The 18,960-nt window shown below is 46.4% G+C and overlaps 1 protein-coding gene and 2 non-coding genes across 7 annotated transcripts in view; 1 reads left to right on the plus strand and 2 right to left on the minus strand.

The window, feature by feature from the left end:
• LOC6503164 (dopamine D2-like receptor) overlaps nucleotides 1-18,960 on the plus strand; it is a 58,570-nt gene that overhangs the window by 27,873 nt on the left and 11,737 nt on the right. For all 5 annotated transcript variants that reach the window (XM_032453054.2, XM_044716916.1, XM_032453055.2 and 2 more), the window contains 2 exons: nucleotides 3,483-4,739; nucleotides 5,661-5,851. In XM_032453054.2, coding sequence (XP_032308945.1) covers nucleotides 3,629-4,739; nucleotides 5,661-5,851 — 1,302 coding nt within the window. In that variant the 5' untranslated portion in view covers nucleotides 3,483-3,628. The remainder of the gene's footprint in view (nucleotides 1-3,482; nucleotides 4,740-5,660; nucleotides 5,852-18,960) is intronic.
• On the minus strand, nucleotides 7,417-7,488 carry Trnap-cgg. The gene has a single exon. It is a non-coding gene; the product is annotated as a tRNA-Pro (tRNA).
• On the minus strand, nucleotides 9,755-9,826 carry Trnap-cgg. Its single transcript has one exon. It is a non-coding gene; the product is annotated as a tRNA-Pro (tRNA).

An 18,960-nucleotide genomic window follows, 5' to 3' on the forward strand; every position in this document is an offset into this window, starting at 1 on the left:
CCATTGGCACTCAATTTGAATTATGGCCCGGGTCACAGATATGCGAGTTGCGATACGGCAGGACAGGCCCACTCCTAGTCCTGTAATCGATCCCAGCACTGAGAGAAATCGCCGCAAAAGGGCTCACCAGCCCCTCCTATGAGCTTGAGACTTGAATAAAATATTTAATCTTATTAGAAAGGCCAGCCACTATTCTCCCAGTGATTGGAAAACTTTAAACGAGACGCAATGCAGACTCCAGTGGCTTGGGGACAGAAACTAAAAATTGTAATTGTAAATAAAGCAAGCCCGAGGGGCCGAGGGACTTCTGGGGTTGGATTATCCCTGCTCCTGCCCCTGCTCCTGCCCCTGCCCTTGCCCCGAACCACTCCGCATGTGTGGGCTGCCTTGGCCTTGCACCGCCGGGCGCAAAAATTCAGCTGACAAACTTTCACCCCAAACTTTTTCCTTTCTCCGGGCCCTCTTACCTTTCACCTCTGCCCCTCGGGCCGCACGCGACTCCTCGACGATGGCGTTGAAAATAATTACACTTGCTGATTTATTGAGTGTCGTGTGGTGCAAAAAGAGTGCGGCATGGGGCAGGGGCAGGGGCAGGGGCACGGAGGAAATGCCTTGCCACTGCCCGGATGTTGTTAATGAGGCACGACATTGGCTGGGATTGCTCGGATTGGATTGCAGTGGCCACGTCATATTATAAGCGACCGAAGGTTGAGTGGGGTCAAGTGATTAGACCCACTTCCGTCCCTGCCCCTGCCTCTGCCCCGCCTCCCGTGAGCTCGTCCCGGTGAGCAATTGTGTTCGAGGGGGGGTCGAACTTTTAGCTCCAAGGTCTGCGACTCCTTTGGTGAGTGGTCCACGGGTTCCGCTGCTGGAATGCAGTCCAAACGAGTTCGATTACGAGGAAAAACCCAGCCCCACACTCGTTTTGACCTTGTTTTCCTGGCCAAAGAATCGCTCCAACCTTGGTAATAAAATCTGCGAATGTAAATGAGGTGTTTTGTGGCCTTAAACATATGGTTTTGTAAACTAAGCAGCGGTAGAGAGCTAAGGAGACAGAGAGGTGAGGCTCAGTTTTTAGTTCAGGCTCAATGGGCGTATACGTGATATTAGGTTACTTCGGTATGCAGATGGTAGAGGGCAGATATTCTTTCTCAATTAATTATTTTGAGCTCTAAGGGCGTGTTTAACACACTACTCTTAACAGCCACAGCTCGCTCAATACTTCCCCAATATTGGCTTGGGAGCTATCCCATAGAACCTCGCAAAAGACCCTTTTTTAAAACAATTTTCCATAAATGGATAGACAGATATTAACTGAAAAGGAAGCATAAATTGTATTTTATACCAATTGGTTAGGAAATGGACAAGATACTCTTAAAAGAGTGTAAGACACGTTTTGTTTGAAGCCAGGACCTCGTCCTCGATAACGAGTGTCAGATAATGTTTCTTTTTAGCCAACTATCATCTTTCCTCGTCCTCAACTTGGTGAAGCAACTCGATTTGAAAACAAAACATCATTGTTGAATCATTGAACAGAAGTTTAATAGAAACCGGAAGAAATTATGTCAAGGAGTAGTACCAACTAGGAGAAATGATAAATGTGATAAATAGCCCCCTCTTATAACACTTGGTTTTAAAACTTTAGAATATGAATACTTCCTACGCGCTCTTTATAAATTCTGTAGAGAAATATTGTTTAGAGAAACACTTTACCACTCTCTGGCAACAACCATGTCCCTCACTTCAATTGGAAATAAATGCCGAGCTATTTTTCCGACCATAATTGTTGAAAGACAGAAAATATTTTAAAATAAACCCCCTTTACTAAAAACCACCAAGAGTAGTATAGCCTTCCCATCGAGAAACGGCCAAGATGTTACCAAACTGCCTTTGAAATGCAAACATCACGAAATAATTAAACAGACCCGGAGGGATGGTGTCCTCGGAGGCGAGGCAACAGCAGGCTGCCCCTCACTCCGGCCACTCCTCCCGAGAAAGAAAACTTGATTTGCGGTGAGCCGTATGAACTTAACGATTCCGTGTTCTGTCGCCGGACGGAATGGCACTGGGCCGGGTGATGTGTGCCAACAATGATTAGGATGTAATAGACCGAGCCATCCAGCCGCCCAGCAGCCTGAGTTATGTGGTGGCAGTAGTGGGCCTGGTTCATGACAGGAAGTGACACTCAGCCGGGTAAGAGTCCGGGTCCGGTGTCGAGACTGGGGCTGGGGCTGAAGCCTTCGAAATACGGATCCGGGCTGGGGCCCGGACCCTGTGCTTTATGGCTTGCGTGCCAGTGGCGCATATTCAAAGGCATCGCTCAGGCGAAAGTGAAATTAATTACTCGACTCCGGCTGAGCCGAGTTCAGTTGCAAGTTGGGCTCAGGCCGGCTCAGTTTCGTTTGAGTTGAGTCGAGTCGAGTCGGGCTGAGTTCAGTTGCTCGGCGTAATTAATGAAAAGGCCAGACGGACACTTGTGCGGACAAGGATGCGGACACGTACGTACGGCACTGCGCCATTCTGAATGGCCACTTCGCCTTGGGCCTTGGGCCGGGTGCTCCTTGGGCCTCGGCAGCCGGGCTCTCAATTTGGTTCTGTGCCAAAAAATTTGATTAGTGCAGGCAGCAGGCAGCGACCAAGACCGGGCCAAGACCGCTCCGCCACGAGATCCCCCCGATCCGGCCAAGAGTTCTTTGGGGTAATGAGCTCCGCCGGAGAACCCTTTGGCCGGCTGGCCGGGAAAGGCTCTCCGATTACGGGCCACTCCCTTCCCCCCCGTTAGGCAGCAACAACGGGCCATCTTTTAATTATGGCCGGCAACCGAGGCGGCTTTAATCAGCGCCAATTGGCAAATACAAAGGCGGAAATTGCGAGATGTGAAGGGCAAGATGGCGCGGTGAAAGTGGAGGAGAAAGCGAGTGGCTCGAGCAGGGGAAAGTGCTGGAATTGGAAAGTGGAAAGTGGAACGCGGGCAGGAGAAGCCGGGTCGAGGCGGAGGGACTCAAAAACCTTTTGCTAATTTAATTAAATTACACAATTTTCGCTGTCGCTTTTTGCAGAATAATTGGCAATAAATTGATTAAAGAGTTAATTAAACATGCGGCCATGCCAGCCGGTTGTCGAGTGGCAGGGTGGTAGGGTGGCCGGGGGCAGGGAGCAAGGGGGCGTGGCAGGGGCGGGCTGATAGATAATTGCATTGGCGCAAAGTGCCCGACCCAATCAGTGTGTGTGTCCTGTGTGGGAGTCCCGTTCGAGTAAATCGATTAAAAATTCAATCGCTTTCCCAATCAAAAGTAGTTCCTTACCACGGCCACTCCGCAACCTGAACTTCTGAATAAAAAATGCCTTTTAAATGGAATTTAATACGTAATATATAATATAATATATTATTAAAGGAGCATGAAACATGATTAAATGGCTGATAGGATAAATAACATAAATTACAATTATAAGCTATCTGATCACTATTCTCTATTTCGCAGCTTACGGAAACATGCCGCTGGCGTTGCACGTGTTGCAGCTCACGTCTGCCGCCTCCCCTCCGCCCCACTAGAGGCTGAGCCCTACTCGATTGGCGGCGGTGGGGGCTGGGGGCGGTGGCTCGTGAGGAGCCCACTGCAACGGCACAATGCCGGGTGGCAATGCAACATCTGCGGCGGCAACAACAGCGCGTGCAGCGCTCGCAGTAGCAGCCAGCACGTCCACCGTTGCGACCACATGGCTGCAACAACTGCTCAACAACAACCGCTCGACGGAGGCGACTGGGAGCGGCGGCGACAGTGGCACTGGCGGCGGCCGTAGCGGAGATGGCGGCTCCCCAACGGACACGGACCTTGGGGCGCCGCTGTACGAGGACGTGGAAGCGGCGGTGGAGGACGCCGGCTACGCGCTGATCGACGATATCAGCGAATGGCTGCTGGGACCCTCGGCCGGCGGGCCGGCCACGGAGAACAGCACTTCCATCGCGAACGAGACACTGGGCAGCTGGCTGGGAGTCAATGATCTCGGCAACCTGTCCGAGATGCTGAACACCACCCAGCTGGCCGGCCAGCTACGGGGGAATGCCACCCCGCCGGGGGAGGCGCTGGACGCAGTGGAGGCCGATATGGAGCTGGCGGGGGGAACGACGACCGGGGCCCCGGAGGCGGGTCGCTTTGATTTGCGCAGCTTTGTGGAGCAACAGCTGGAGGGTGCCGTCGGAGGGGAGGCGGATACGGGGGGCATAGCCCTCATCGACAGCGGCGAGGAGGCGGCCCTCGACAACGTGGCGGATGCGGAGACCGACTACGGTCTATTGAACAACTTCGGGAACGCCGAGTTGCTTCAGAGAACCGCCATGGCCGCCCGCGAGACTCTAGAAAATCGCACCCACCACCGGCTAGGAGGCGGCTTGGCAGGAGCAGGAGCAGGATCTGCAGCCGGATACGGGGGAGGAGCAGGCGTGGGGGGAGTGGGTCTGGGGGGGGCAGAGCCTGGTACAGCAGCCGGAGGCTCGGGAGGCAGCACTTTCATGCTGCTGCTCGAAAACTTTAACGATTATTTTCCAAACTACAATGGCAGTGCGGTGACGGGAACGAGCACCACCGCCATGGCCGGGGCGGTGGCCACCGCCGGACATGGCAGCGGCGGGGGGCTCCTCGTCGAGCAGAATCTGACGGGACTGTACCTCGACGGCTACCGACTCAACTGCACCAACGAGACGCTCAACCTGACCGACTCCTGTGCCGAAATGAGAGTGGGTGAGTACCCGTATTTTTAATCCTTTTAGTGTAGTCCTCCCCAACCTTGAACCTATAGACTTTGAATAATAACACAACTAATAGTACCAGGTATCATTTACGAAAGGACAAGACATTAGTCATAGATTATTGCATCTTGAAGTGTCTATTTTATTCTTAGAATGTTTATTAAGAAAAAGATAACAGGAAAATTTCTTAAATAGGGGCTTGTTAACTATTTTGTTCGATTTGATTTTTTGGTTTTTAGATACCAAATTAATGTTAAACTCCTTTAGAAGGTGTTAAAATCGTATCAAAGTTGAAAAAGTCAAAAAACTTTAATGTTAACTATGCTAATACCGATATACATATAACCTTAACTATAAACTTAAATATTCGTTTTTAATCGACTTTTACGAAAATATCAGGTTTTTGAAGCGTTCCTCCCCACTACCCAGGCTGGACAACAACTGTTTCAATTATTTTGAATGTTTTCAAACTGTTTTGTTAATTAAATTAGTATTAGTTTACGGTAGCTATAGCTTAAAAGTATTGTTTTATTGATTTTATATTTATTTCATTTTAATTTGAAACAAAAATGTATCAAAAATTACTAAGAATCAACGTTAACCATTTTGAGACACTTGCTAGAAACGTAAAATTGATTTTCAGAAAGTCTGAATTTAATTGGATAACCAGAAAAGAAATTTGCTTGATTCTTGGTAAAGTCTCCCTCTAATTCTAATTAAGAGAAGAGTTACTATCTTTCAATTATTAATTATATAATTACATAAAATTGAATCAAATCTGACATTATCTGTGGCTATAATTCAAGATTGCCTTTATAAAATTATTTTGTCTAGTAGATGTCTACATCCCACACATATTTTGTAATTTGTATTAATGAGAAAGCACTAATTAAAAATGTTCTTAAATTTTCAGTGGACCACAACTACTGGGCGCTCATCTTGATTCTGTTCCCCATCCTGACCCTCTTCGGAAACATTCTAGTCATCCTGTCCGTTTGTCGGGAGCGCTCCCTGCAAACAGTCACGAATTATTTTATAGTCTCACTGGCCATCGCCGATCTCCTGGTGGCCGTGGTCGTAATGCCGTTTGCCGTCTATTTTCTGGTAAGTTTGCACAAACACTGCTCTGTCAGTCATGGGATAGATATGTAATACAGATTCGGCGATCTGCTGGGGAGCAAAATGCAAAATTGCCAGCCATTTGCGTTTAATTTTATCAAGTGTTGGGTCATATAATAAATAAACACGCTCATAAATAACCCAAAAAAACAGGATGGAGCCAAAGACGAATTTATTTGCCGATTGGTGGGCGGAGAGGCGGCGAGGCAGTGGGGCGGTGGGGTCAGGGGTCAAGAGTCTGGTGGGGCGTGGCTTTTTAGTAAATTGCGGCCATTCAAGCAATAACATTCAATTTTTGGTGCTGCCGGCAAATAAATCAATGTGTTCTTTAGGAGCACGGGGACTGTGGCTCTGTGGCTCTAAAAGCGAGAGCCGAACAGAAACTTAAGCAATCGAAGTGCCAAATCGAGGGGAAGTACACTGAGAAAATAGAGGTTGAGCAAGACATAAAAGGTGTTCAAAAATTAAAGATAAATTAGAGAAAAATAATATCTTAAAATCCATGACTAAATATGTCTTATTCATAGACTTGGAAATATTATTTAAAGTCCAAACAGCCAGGGTCCTTTTTTGGCGTGTAGGATATCCTTGGTGGGACAAACCCCTCCTGTCTTGGCCTGGTGCCTTTGACTTAAGCCGACATTGCTGTCATTCCATATGATTGATTGTTCGATTGACTGACTCACTGACTGACAGACTGTCTGGTCAACTTTTTCTTGCCCGGTCAACTCCCGGCGACTGGCTAAGCGGCCAACTGACACACTGACTAACTGATTGACTGACAAACTGGCCAGCTGACGCACTGCCTGACTGACTGACAGATGGCTGGGAAGTGCCCGGAGACTTGTCCACTTTCGTTGGCTCATCAGCATTCGGTTTGTGGTCCCGGCCGGATTTTGACTTTCTCTTTTGCATGCAAAATATATATGCCACTCCCACTCCCACTCCCAGTCCGCCGTAAATGTTTCCGGAAATTTGGCAAAGAGGATACGTGGTGCCCAAAAAAGGATATGAGTGTTTTTTTCCTGCATATTTCATGATGCCTGCCACAAGGTTATAAAAAGCCAAAAGCACACAAATTTTTCAAAATTCCAGAAACTCCCAGAACGTCCTGCTTATGGCTCATGGCTCGTCCTAACCATGTCACAGTGTTTGAGTATTTTTGGCACAAGAGCTGCAGTTTGTGGCGAGGCTAGTGGCAGGCTCCTTAATTGGTTGCAAGTTGCAGGGTGTCAGGTTGTCGCAATTAATTGCATGTTTATTTTATCGCCGGCGATTTACACAAAAATTTCAATTGCAATTTCATGGGACAGCTATTGAAGCACAAAAAACCAAACAAAGCCCTGGAAGTCAGATGAAATTAACAACAGGCGGGCTGGCAGGGCGGCGACAATAAAAAATGCGCAAAAACTTGTCGCACAATGGCATGTTTATTTAAATATTTATTGTTTCCATCGACGGTGGACCGAAACGGAGGGAAAAACACTGAAACGCAATCATAAAGGCATGTATTATGATCATAAAAATGGCAAAAAAAAGTGATGGGACTTGGGCTCGTCCGGGAGTTGAACCCGGGACCTCTCGCACCCGAAGCGAGAATCATACCCCTAGACCAACGAGCCGCTTGTCGACCGGGCGGCTAGGTTCGGCCTAAAAGGAAAGAGACAGAGACAGACTTGAAAAGAGCGAGACGGGGAGACCAATTGCAATTTTTGGAATTTCTAATTAGTTACTTAATTTTAAAGCTAATTTTATTCATAAGGTCTCGCCTTAAGGGCAAAGATTTTATAAGATAAATCTTAATTTTAATATGTATATATTATCTTATAATTTTTAGAAAACAGAGTTTTAAGATATTTAAGGTCTTTACACCTTATTTCGGCTAAATATTAATTATTTTTCTAAAAGATTCGCATTTTTAGTGCAACGCCCGAGAGTATGCTTCACTTTTCTCCTTGCCCCGTCCCTTTCCTTTTCGCCCGATCTCGCTATACCCATCCCACTCACTTTCACTCCCTGGGTGATCGCGGCTCGCAAATAAATCCCCCCCTCGCTCCGAGGAGAAAATAACATCAAGTACGTATTATTCAACTCGAGTCCAGGGGCATTTCCAACACACAAATGAAAATTGATTTAGTTAAGAGGATTTGCGTCAACAACAGCACAGTAAGTGGGCAGTAACACGGTCCAGTCCCAGTGCCGAGGAAATGAGAAATGCAAGGAAGCCCTGGGCGGAGGGCAGGGGTGCTGGAGTGGCAGTGGCAGTGGCAGTGGCAGTGGCAGAACCGAAACATCGGCAGCGTGAAGGTGAGGAAGATTGGGTCCTGGGCCGAGTCCTGGGCGCGCTTTGTGTGCGTTGGCATTTGTGTCGGATAGCACTTAACTCATAAAAATGTGCGCGCCAGCAAAGGTTGAGGGTTGAGGCTGCCCCCCGGCTAAACCCTCACCTCTGAGACCCTGTAGCAGCCCCCACCAGCAGCCCTGGCTTCGCCTCCCCAAAAACGGAGAAGCAACAAGAGAAGCCGCGGGGGCCTCGAAACGAACGAGATGCCAACAATGGAGAATTATTGCTTATGACACAAGCTAACAGACAAACAAGCAGGCCAAAAGGGGCCAGGGGGTGGGGGAGGGAGCTGCTGTGCTGTCAGCAATGGGCGTGGCAACACACACACACTCGCAGGCAGGCAGGCAGGCAGGCACACAGAGGCTGAGATAAACACTCGGACTACATGTTACTCATACGCAGCGTTGGCTGCCAGGATGTTGTTTGGCTGCCATGGCTCGTTTTAACTCGCGGCTAAAACAAATACACAAACATGGTAGTTAGTCCTCCACGCCATGTATGTGATATATGTGAGAAAGGGGTGTGTGTGTGTGGGCGGGAGTGTGTGTGTATAGGCCAGTGCTTTTCTATTTTAAGTGGTTGTATATGTCAGTTGAAAGCTTTTGTTGACATTCAAGTGGTCATTGAAAGTGTAAAAGCGTGCACACACAGCAGCAGGAAGGAGGCCAGCTCTCGCCCCCACCACCCACCCTCCCCAAGGATGTCATGGGATAGGGCTCCGAGTCCTTCCTAGTCCAGCAAGTCAAAGTAGCTTTAGTCTGGCACTCACACACTCCTTCTACTTCTCCTTCTCCGCCTCGGCCTCGGCCTCGGACCGTGTTCTCTGTAGTAATCTTATCAGAACTGTGTTTGCTTTTCTGTCTGCCAGTGGAATCCCACTCGGCTCCTCTGTGTTACTATCTCCGCTTTTTCCGCTCCCCCGGGCTCTGTTTGCTTGGCGCCGTTAATTGCTTTTGTATGCAGCTCGGCCAGTACTTTCCAAACTGACTTTCGCAGATCTGGGTCCCGTACAAGTTGGATTACGGCCGGCAATCCCTAGGAGTGGCGGTTTTGGGGAAGTTGGGAAGTTAATTCGAAACATGAATGTAGGACTCTGCATCTTGAAAAAAATATTATTATTTATATAGCTCACATGCTATTATAGTTTTTAAATGGGAAATCTTTATCTGGAAAATATTTTACTCCAAGTTGAAAAATAATAGGCAGCTCCGGGAGTTGAACTCAGAGTCTATAGAATCTGAAGAGATAACTATTTTATTGATGATTTATGAAAATCCGTTTCTAAATACTTGTCTTCCAAATTCATGAGAACATATCCTAATTATATGCTTTAAATAAAAACAAATTAAATTGTGAGAGTTATGGTATTATTATGGTATGGTAAATAATTTATAATCCATAGAATATAATTAAATCTCCCAAGAAGATATTTTAAAAATAAATTAAATTAAATTAAAATTAAAACACACATTAAAAATTAAAAAAATCCCAAAGTATTTCTTATCTCCAAATTACAAAATATAAGCCTAAAAAAGTAAAAACCTGGGCTCGTCCGGGAGTTGAACCCGGGACCTCTCGCACCCGAAGCGAGAATCATACCCCTAGACCAACGAGCCGCTTGAAATCAGACAGAATATAAAAAAATTAGTCCTGAAGAGTACTCCAAAAAATATAAATTTGAAAAATATATTTAACTTTAAAAATTAGCTCAATCAAAAAATTAGCCCAAGAAGCTCAATCGAAGTATCGGGATGGCAAAAAGAAAGTCAATAGTTTCCAGTTTAAAATGCCCATTTTGTGACTTTCTCAACAGTGTCCTGTGGCATCTTTTTTCTCAAGCCACTGTGGCGTATGAGTGATGTGGAGTGCTGGGAAAACAGAGAGACTCAAAGTGCAATTGTCAATCGTTCCGATTTCCGATTTGCATGGCCCTCCACCCTTCTCTTTCTGTTAGGATAGGACGCCCTCTCACTCGCACTCGGCTGGTGGCCAGGAACTGCCATAAATTCATGGCAAAAATATACATATAATCTGATTAATGTTCACACACAATCGCACACACTTATGCACAGGCGCCCCCGCCCCCGTCCCACACACTCGCTCGGGCACTTGAGGCACTCGAATCCTGCGGAATGGCTCCTGTCAATGGGCACCCTGAATGGAGTCCGGAAAGTAGCCTGGCATTCCGGATATGCGGCGGCGATAACGGTACTTAATCAGCATTTGACACACAGGCCAGAGTGGGACGGAGCAAGAAGCGAGAGGGCAGATGGAGGACTATCGCCGGAGGCCCCCAAATGAAAATAATCATATTTCTGCGAGTGGCCTAAAAATAGAGTCGTCCTGTTGGTGACACTCCGAGTGTCGTCGGAAAGGAAATCCCCTTTTGCCGAGCCTTGTTTGTGGCACTGTTGTTATACATTTGATTTTTGTGCTCGACAGGCTCTGGGAATTCAAGGGCATATACTGAATGTTCAATTGATTCAAGTTGGGGATTAGAAGGGGATCTTTAAAGGCACATGATATTTTGGAAGGCGACCTTAGATCACTAGAAAAATATCAAAAATCATTAGAGATCACCAGTTCACAAACTAAAGACCATAAGGGGCACATATTGAATCTTCAATTGATTTAAGTTGGGGATTAGCAGGAGTTTGAGGCAGGAATACTTTAAGGGAATACTTCAACATAATATTTTTGGAGGCAGTCTTAGATGACTAGAGTTAAGACCAAAAGACTGGACTAGAAATATTAAAATCAATTAGGATGACCACTGTATCACAGTTAGGGCCATAAGGACACAGTTTCATGTTGCTTCAGGCTCTAAATAAAAATATAAAGTATAATTTGACCTCAAAAAATAGTTTTCAATATCTAGTTTTCCATCACTAACTAACCGTAGAACAATGCTGGATGTCGTGTTTTTATATAATCTCGTTAATGGAAAGGCAATTAGCCAGCATCTAACACGCCCAAATTTTAATGTTCTTAGAAGAAGGAGTAGAAACTTTCGTCCTCTACTCCTTTTCCATTGTAGTTCGACATATGCCCAACACGATCCCTTTAGGGTATTATGTTCGGACTACAATGGACTCTAGCATATCCTATCTGTATGCTTTACATATAACCTAGAACCTTTTATCCTTGACGTTTTATCTTTACAACACTCTTCCTCATGATAGTTACAACCCTTACTATCTCGAATCGTATGTTACGCGGCAGCGCCCCTCCGTCGGTTGGGCGGGAGGTAGGCTGTAAAACCGGGCCGGAGAACAGCGCGAATAATATTTTTGTAATTATTTTCTGACAAGAAACTCCTTCCAATATTAATATATGTTTTAAATAAATTTAAATTATTTTCTTAACACTTTTTCTACCAAAAATATGCCTCGAACTTTCAATTAGAATTCAACATTGTTTTACAATTAAAGTTGTGTTTTTGTTTCAAGAATATGCCTGCGCTTGGGACACTGTATTTTTATAAAATATCCTCCTGAAGTCCCCGTTTCCCATTTGGCTTTGAGTTTTTTGGGAAAACAAGCGCCCAGGGAGCCAAACTAAAATATAGGTGTTGGGGTAAAAGTTGGCCAACTGCGACGCTGCAATTTGAAACTTGCCCGCAATGATTCCCGGAATTCTCCGTTCTCCGTCTCCGTTCTCCGGAATGTGCGGCAGATGGAGGCAAACATTTATCACTCCGGCAAACTAAAGCCGGAAAAAAATAAAACTACAAACAAGCCCTAGCAGTGGGCGTGGCCACCTACCCATCCAGCCACCTAGGGGACTGTTTTTTCCACCTGCCCGCCCTGGAGGGCCAGAAACTGCCAAACTACACAAAAAAATGTTTCCATGTGGCAGGCAATAAAAAGAGTTTTCCGCAACTTGTTCGGTTAGGTACAAAAAGGGAGAATATATATGAAAAATAAAAGGCCAAGCGGGGGCCAGGGGTGAGCGCTTAAGTTGAGTTGTTGGGCGTAAAGTTTTTTAATTTTAATGGGCATTTACCGGGCCGGTGCCCGAACCCAGACCGAGACACGGACCCGGTTTACGTAAAGTGGATGGATGCCCCATTACAGGCTCCCAAAAAAGCGGCGAAAAACGGGCCAAGATCCGAAGTTTCCTTACAGCTGGCCACTTGAAGGGCGACTAGGGAGAGGGCAGCTTGAGAAGTTCTGCCAATGCAATGACCCCTTGAACTATTCCTGAGCCGAAGGCGGGCGTTGCTTTGTTTCGGTTTGTGGCTTATTGTGTGTGTGTGTTTTTTGGGGGGGGGGGGGGGGGGGGGAGCTCTTATAAATCCCTGTCAGAAGTCTGGTAACCACACCGAACCGCAGGCCGCACATCAATTCAAATAAATAATCCAGCAGCATGAAATTGGTCGACGGCAGGAAACTTTTCAGGCAGCCAGCCAGAAGGATGCAAAGGATGCCGGCTAAATGGTTGCTATCAAAAATATGGCTTGCAATCTGCTTCTTAGCCATGCTCCTGCCCCTGCCCCTGCCCAGGCCGCCCAAGCGACGCCCTTAACCCTCAATCTCCCGCTTCCGGCCACGCATGAGAGTTAAAGCGCGCACTTCCGACTTCCGGCCCGGACGCGAGCTGGGAGTCGGGGCAGTGGCGACCACGGACCGCAGTTTTTGGTTTTTGGTCGCATTTATCCCAGCCCAGACCAGCCCGGAGCAGCCCAGCAACCCCTCGCGGTGCGTAGCTTGAATAATTAACACAGATTTTGATTTGGCCAGACCTCTTAGACCCAATCGAGGGCCACGAAAAAAGCAGGAGCCAGATTCAATCAGGCAGCAGGCAGTCGGGCGAAAAGGAGCCCGAATAATAATATTATATTACCATTTCCAGGCAAGCGACGGCCGTGTATAAATAACCAATATGCCGAAATGGCGAATCGGCGAACGGAGCTCGGTCTGGGTGTGTATTTGTGTCGCCAAGTCGCCAAGGGCCTGGAAAAAGTCATCAGAAAATAAAATTTCCCCTGACGCTAATGACAACTAATTTGTTGCAACAACAAGCGGAAGTCACGAGGGGGGAAATCTCGAATACACACATGTAGCTGAGAGTATTTATGTACAGGACACATACGCACTCAGATACCCGAGTCCTATGTGGGGCATATACATACCTTGGCTCGGGCACATATATAAATAAGCATCAACTTGCCCTCCGGGGCCAAGTCCGAGGCTATTAAAAATGGCGCACAAAAACGCTAAAATTGTTACGACAACAGAGTGCCAGGGCGGCTGGGCTGGGGCAGGGCGGCGAGGAGCCGGGCGAGATAGGGCCATTTAGCTAGAAGGAGGCTGGCGGCGGCCGGGGGCGCACACATACCCGGGCAGACAATAAACATAATAAATAAGTCAATTAATTGCCCTGTGCTCCTGATAGGGCCCGAAGACCGGGAGCAACAGCATCAAGTGCCAGTCACTTGCCAGCCAGGCAAGTCAGAAAAAAGAGCCAGAAAAGGAAAAATCCACCCACCTCCCACTACCCACCTTGCGACTTCCACCTCGCCCCTCCCGGCCGCCCCTCCTTTGGCCTTTCCTCACATTTTCCCCAGCGTGCCCCAGTGTTCAATTAACTTTGTCTGCTGGCGTGGCGCAAGAAAATGTATATGTAACTCGTTTAATAGTCGCCGCTTTGACACTGCTTCCTGGGCAGGTCTCGCCGCTCCTGGGGATCCTCGGTAGCCAAGGTAACGTTAACTTTATTACCAGTCCTGCAAAATGGTCTATGGCTGTTGCATCCTTCACCTCCTCCACCAGTGCAGCAATTTCAATTGTAGCCTGCAGTCTGCACTCTGCGGGTTCCAGGTTGCAGGTTGCAGGTTGCTGGTTGCTGGTTGCAGGTTGCTGGTTTCAGGTGTCGAGTATCCTGACAATTTATAGCCGTCCCTCTTACGCCCCTATTGCCGAAAAGAGCCCCACTTCCCACCACTCCCCGCACTCCGCGAACATGAAATATTAAAAGGGGAAATGACAGCCTGGCGCGACTGCAGCATTTGGCAACATAAACAAATTATTTGATGACTTTTACGCGTCGGCGTCATCAGCACCCATGCTCCCCACAGTCCTCTTAGTCCCTGGACCCTCTCGCCACTCCTCCTGCACTCGCACTCCGCCACATCCCCCTCTCCATTATCCTTTTGCTCCTAGGAGTTCTGGCTTTGCAGTTGTCCTCGCCTTTTTTTTGGATACTCTTTCGGGGATTTTATTTTCCACTCTGTAGAAGACAGACACTCTGGATCAGTCGAACCTGATCAGTAGAGTTCAGATGTCTATCTGGTCGGGCGTCCTTCTCTCTGCATACCTACATATAAGTATGTCCGCTTCCTTTTAGACTTGAGACACCATGTCCGTTTGAAAATCAAACCGAAACTTGAGACAAGCCTTATTAATTCCACCACTTCACAAGAAATAAAACAGCTTAGAACATCCTCCCGAAAGAGTAGATGGACTTCGGGCTTGAGTAAAGAAAACTCTCCATTTTTGTCTTTTTTCGGGAGGAGGGAGGGATTTTCGCTGGGTTGCATGACCGGCCACTAAGTAAACTTTTATGGAAGCCATAAAATAGGCAAAAAGGGGCGCACACCCCCACCGCTACTGACAGCCACTGCCGCAACCACACTCCAACACAAATACAAACACACACGTGAAACTTGTATATTATGCGAGTGGCATAAAAGCAAAGACCTCGAATAAGGAGCCGCAGGATCAGAGAAAGGAGCAGAGCCGAAAGGATGAGCAATCCCTAGCCGCATTTTTATGCAGCTGCTGTGACATTTTTATGCTAAGCAGTCGCCAAATTATGAAAATTCATAAAAAGCCAAATGTTATGGCATATTTCCAGACAGAGATAGCAGATGGGTGAGGGACAAGGACGAAGGATGAAGGACGCGAGAGACTTGGCAGTGTCTTGCCAATTTTGGCTGTTACAGTTTCTCTTCTCCTTTTTCTGGCTGGGTTTATTATCGCTTTCGAACTAAACTTGTTGGCGCTGAAACGTTTATTATCACATCCCTGAAACAGGCTGGCAAAGGACAATAGACACGACCAATCTTTTAGTTTCTTTTAAGTTTATTTTAAATAAGTCATTAGGAGATCGTAAAATTTGATTATCATCTAGAAGCTTTGATTTAAATGACTATAAGCCTGGAAAATCATATCCTTAAGGGTTTCTCAAAAAAGTATGCTATGTTTTTTTGTGAGAATATAAAATATTAAAAAATCATCAATATTGACCACAATTTAAGTTGTTTTTGGCCAAAATAAAGGACTAAAGGGTTAAGCTTTAAATAAAATAATTTTTTCGAAAATATGTAATATGATAATTAGTAAAAATCATTTTAAATGGGCCACTAATGTAGCAGGAACCATTTAATTTCCTCCGTCTCATAAATGCTGGCCAAGCTCAGAAAAAAGCTAGGTCCACACATGCTTTTCGACTGAAAACCAACCTGTTGAAGTGGCCAGAACCCCTTCGAAAAGCCCAGTGACAAAATCACTTTGAGCTTTAGACATTTGAACTGCGGCCGAGACCCAAATCGAAAACTGCAAAAGTTGGAGCCCCCAAACCCGACACTCAGATCACGAGGCTCTAATGAGACGATAATGAAGCTGTCCAACCGAACTCTCCGGGTGTTTTTTTAGCCAGCTTTGGCCAGGATAAGGATAAGGAGCTCAGGATGGCCGACCGAACCCAAATCAGGAAACTTTCCCTCTCAACTTGCCACTTAGATTTTTTTTGGCAGGAGATTTCGGGGCGGGCTTGTGGCTTAGATTGGGGCGGGTGGGGCGGTGGTTCATTGGCAACTATTTTCTGCACCGCATAATGTGCACAATTTGTTACGCATGCTCCACTTGCCACGCCCCCCTCCCCCCTGGCACACCCCCTGGCCACCTGATGCCCCCAGTCCTGCGGTTGCCCACTGAAGTATCAAAAATCTGTTTGAAGTTAAATTCGCCAGGGCAACAAAAAACTGTTGGCAAGTAGAAGCCAGAAGCCACCCACTCCTCGACCCACAGCCGCCCTCCTCTTCACCCTCCTCCTCTTGGCCACCCCTTTCCCCCAAAATATATATATATATTACAACAAAAAAAAAATAGAAGAAAAGAAAAGGGTTGTCAGTTCCTGTGCGTTTTATTTGGGGAGAATTTTCTGTGTCTACTTTCGGTTTTATAATTAATTTTAAAAAGCTTTTAATGGCTGGCACGCGTTCTGGCCTAGACCGCTCTGCCCGAAGGGCCCCGCCCACAGCTGGCCAGGGTGTGCCCCCTCCTTTTTCGGGAAGCCCTTGAGGGCAGCGTCGAGGGCGACTCAAGTGCTCCTAATTGACTTGCCAATGAAAAAGGATTGGCGGGGATTGGAGGCGCAGGATAATCGACAGGGCCGAACTAGCAGATAGTGCACTGGAAAAAATCTGTGGGGCCAAAAACTAGTCCAAGCAACCCAGAATACTTCCCTCAAGGTAATATATCCATAAAGACAAATGCGTATTTAAGAGGACCTTTTCCGAGAAGTTTTTAGCTGTTTTCCAAACTCCAATGAGCATATTTTGCGGGGGGCAGGGCAGAGCAGGGCAGGGTCCGGGACCACTTTCAAGTCACTAACAATTTTGAGTGACGCCCCGGGCTGTCAAACTTTTAATAGCCAAAACGAGGAGCGTTACCCAAAACAGAAAAAAAGAGAAACGTGCGACACGTGCGCCATAGAGCCGGCGGGTCCTTTGGGAGCAGGGTATCCTGGCAAAATGCATAAAATTGAAAACACACGCACATGACGGGGGTAGTAGGGGGCAAGGTCAAGGCCCAAGCAACTGCTACAAAGTAATTCGTTTCCGCTTCCGCTTCATTACTTCCGCTGCCTCGCACTCGAAAAGCACTCAGAGAAAAAATAATAAAACAAAAATAAAACACAGCCCGTCGCCGAGTGGGACGTGGGAGTGGGGGCAGCGAAAAATAAAATAAAATAAAATAAATCGACGCTGGTAAATAAAATGCGCAATTGACAGGCAGCCTGTAAAGGAAATGGCAGCCGCACAAACACAGACACAGATATAAACACAAATAGCGGCGAGATACAGATACAGTTATTTACAGGTACATAGATACGAACGCATCGTCGCTCCGGCGCCTCACCTGCCATTTCCAAATGTTTATAAGCAAATACAAACAAACAAATATGCACAGCGAGTGTTGGATGAACTGGGAGGGGGACAGGTGGCAGGGACAGGGACAGGAGCTGGGTCTGGGGCCAGGTAGCCCCGGTGATAGCTGCCTTAATGGCGGCTAATTAACGCGTCCTTCGACTTGAACTTGTTGAGTGCCGCGCTGCGGAGGAGACTCTTCTGCTGCTCGGCCACTCCAAGCCGGCTTATTATCTGGCCAGAGCTCTATTTTTTTAATTAAAAACATGGCAAAGTAGGTTAATCTATTAGCATTAAGAAAATCAATTAGGCCGAGGGCTTGAACTAATCCTGTTCGGAGCAAAAACTGAGAGCAAGTGTCAAGGGGAGGCATAGTTTCCTGGGAGTGTAGATATCAGGATATAGAAATAAGTTATCCGATATGGGATGTAAGTAAAGTAATAAATAATAAGTTATATATAGTTTAAGGTATTTAAATTAAAATGTAATATCTTTTTTTTAACAATATATTTTTGCACAAAATATTAGTGTTTAAACAGAGTCCTACTTAGATACTAATACCTACTAAGCATTCCTAAGGAAAACCATAAAAAAAGTCTTGAATAGTTAAGATTTATTATTCTTATATCAAATATTAAAGCCAAATATCTGAGACTGTTTTTTAAATATTTTTTATTTTTGAAACATAATTTAAAAGGCGGAAATATATTTTATAAAAAATGTTAAAACAATCTAGACACAAAATCGACTGTCTCTATCAAAGAAAAATAGATGAAATTCCTCACCTGTCTGAGCAAATGAAATTAAGACTCCACTACAAAAACTAAGCATCCTTAAAAATCCCAAATCATTTCCCAAAAGATTTCACGTTTGTTGGAAAATCTATCAGACTGAAGGTTTCAATTGGAATCGTTGAAAAGATTCCCAGTTGATTTCAAGACCAGACTGCAACCAATTCCGAGGCACCTCCGGACTTATCCCACAGCCCCTTCGCCCATGCCCACGACTGTGTCTCTGATTTGTACAAATAGTTACTTTCCCACATAAAAGGACCCTCACTCCACCCGAAAACCCGAAAAATGTGGCAAAGCCGAAGAGTATATAACCTGTACCTATGCACACAATCAAATCGATGCACAGGGGCGTGGGTGGCAGGGGAACTGGCTCGGCTCTAGCTCGAATACTCGTGGCCCGATAAGGTCCAGTACTTGCGCCAAAAAAGGGAAATGCAATTAGTTTAATAAGTTATCTGGGGGCGAGCTCCCCCCCGGACTGCGCCCCTGGCTGGCTCCCCTATCAATGTGCAAACTATAAAAACCAGAAGCTCAATTATCAAAATGCTACGTGTGTTTGTTTGTTTGTTTGCCTTTGTCTGCGTATCCTCGCTGAGTCTGTGTCTGTATCTGTGTGTGTGTGTGTGTGTGAGGGGAGAAGAAAGAGATAGCTGGGTGAATGGGGAAAGAGAGGGGAGAAAGTGAATCTGAAAGCTTTGTCCCTTTGGGTTTTTGTGTGTGCGCTAGCCTTTGACTGTGCAAATAGATAAATTTATTTATTTTATGCCCTGCTGCCGTTGCCACAGCCAGGATATGGCCCAGG

This window comes from Drosophila ananassae, chromosome XL (genome assembly GCF_017639315.1).
Source record: "Drosophila ananassae strain 14024-0371.13 chromosome XL, ASM1763931v2, whole genome shotgun sequence".
Taxonomy (NCBI): domain Eukaryota; kingdom Metazoa; phylum Arthropoda; class Insecta; order Diptera; family Drosophilidae; genus Drosophila; species Drosophila ananassae.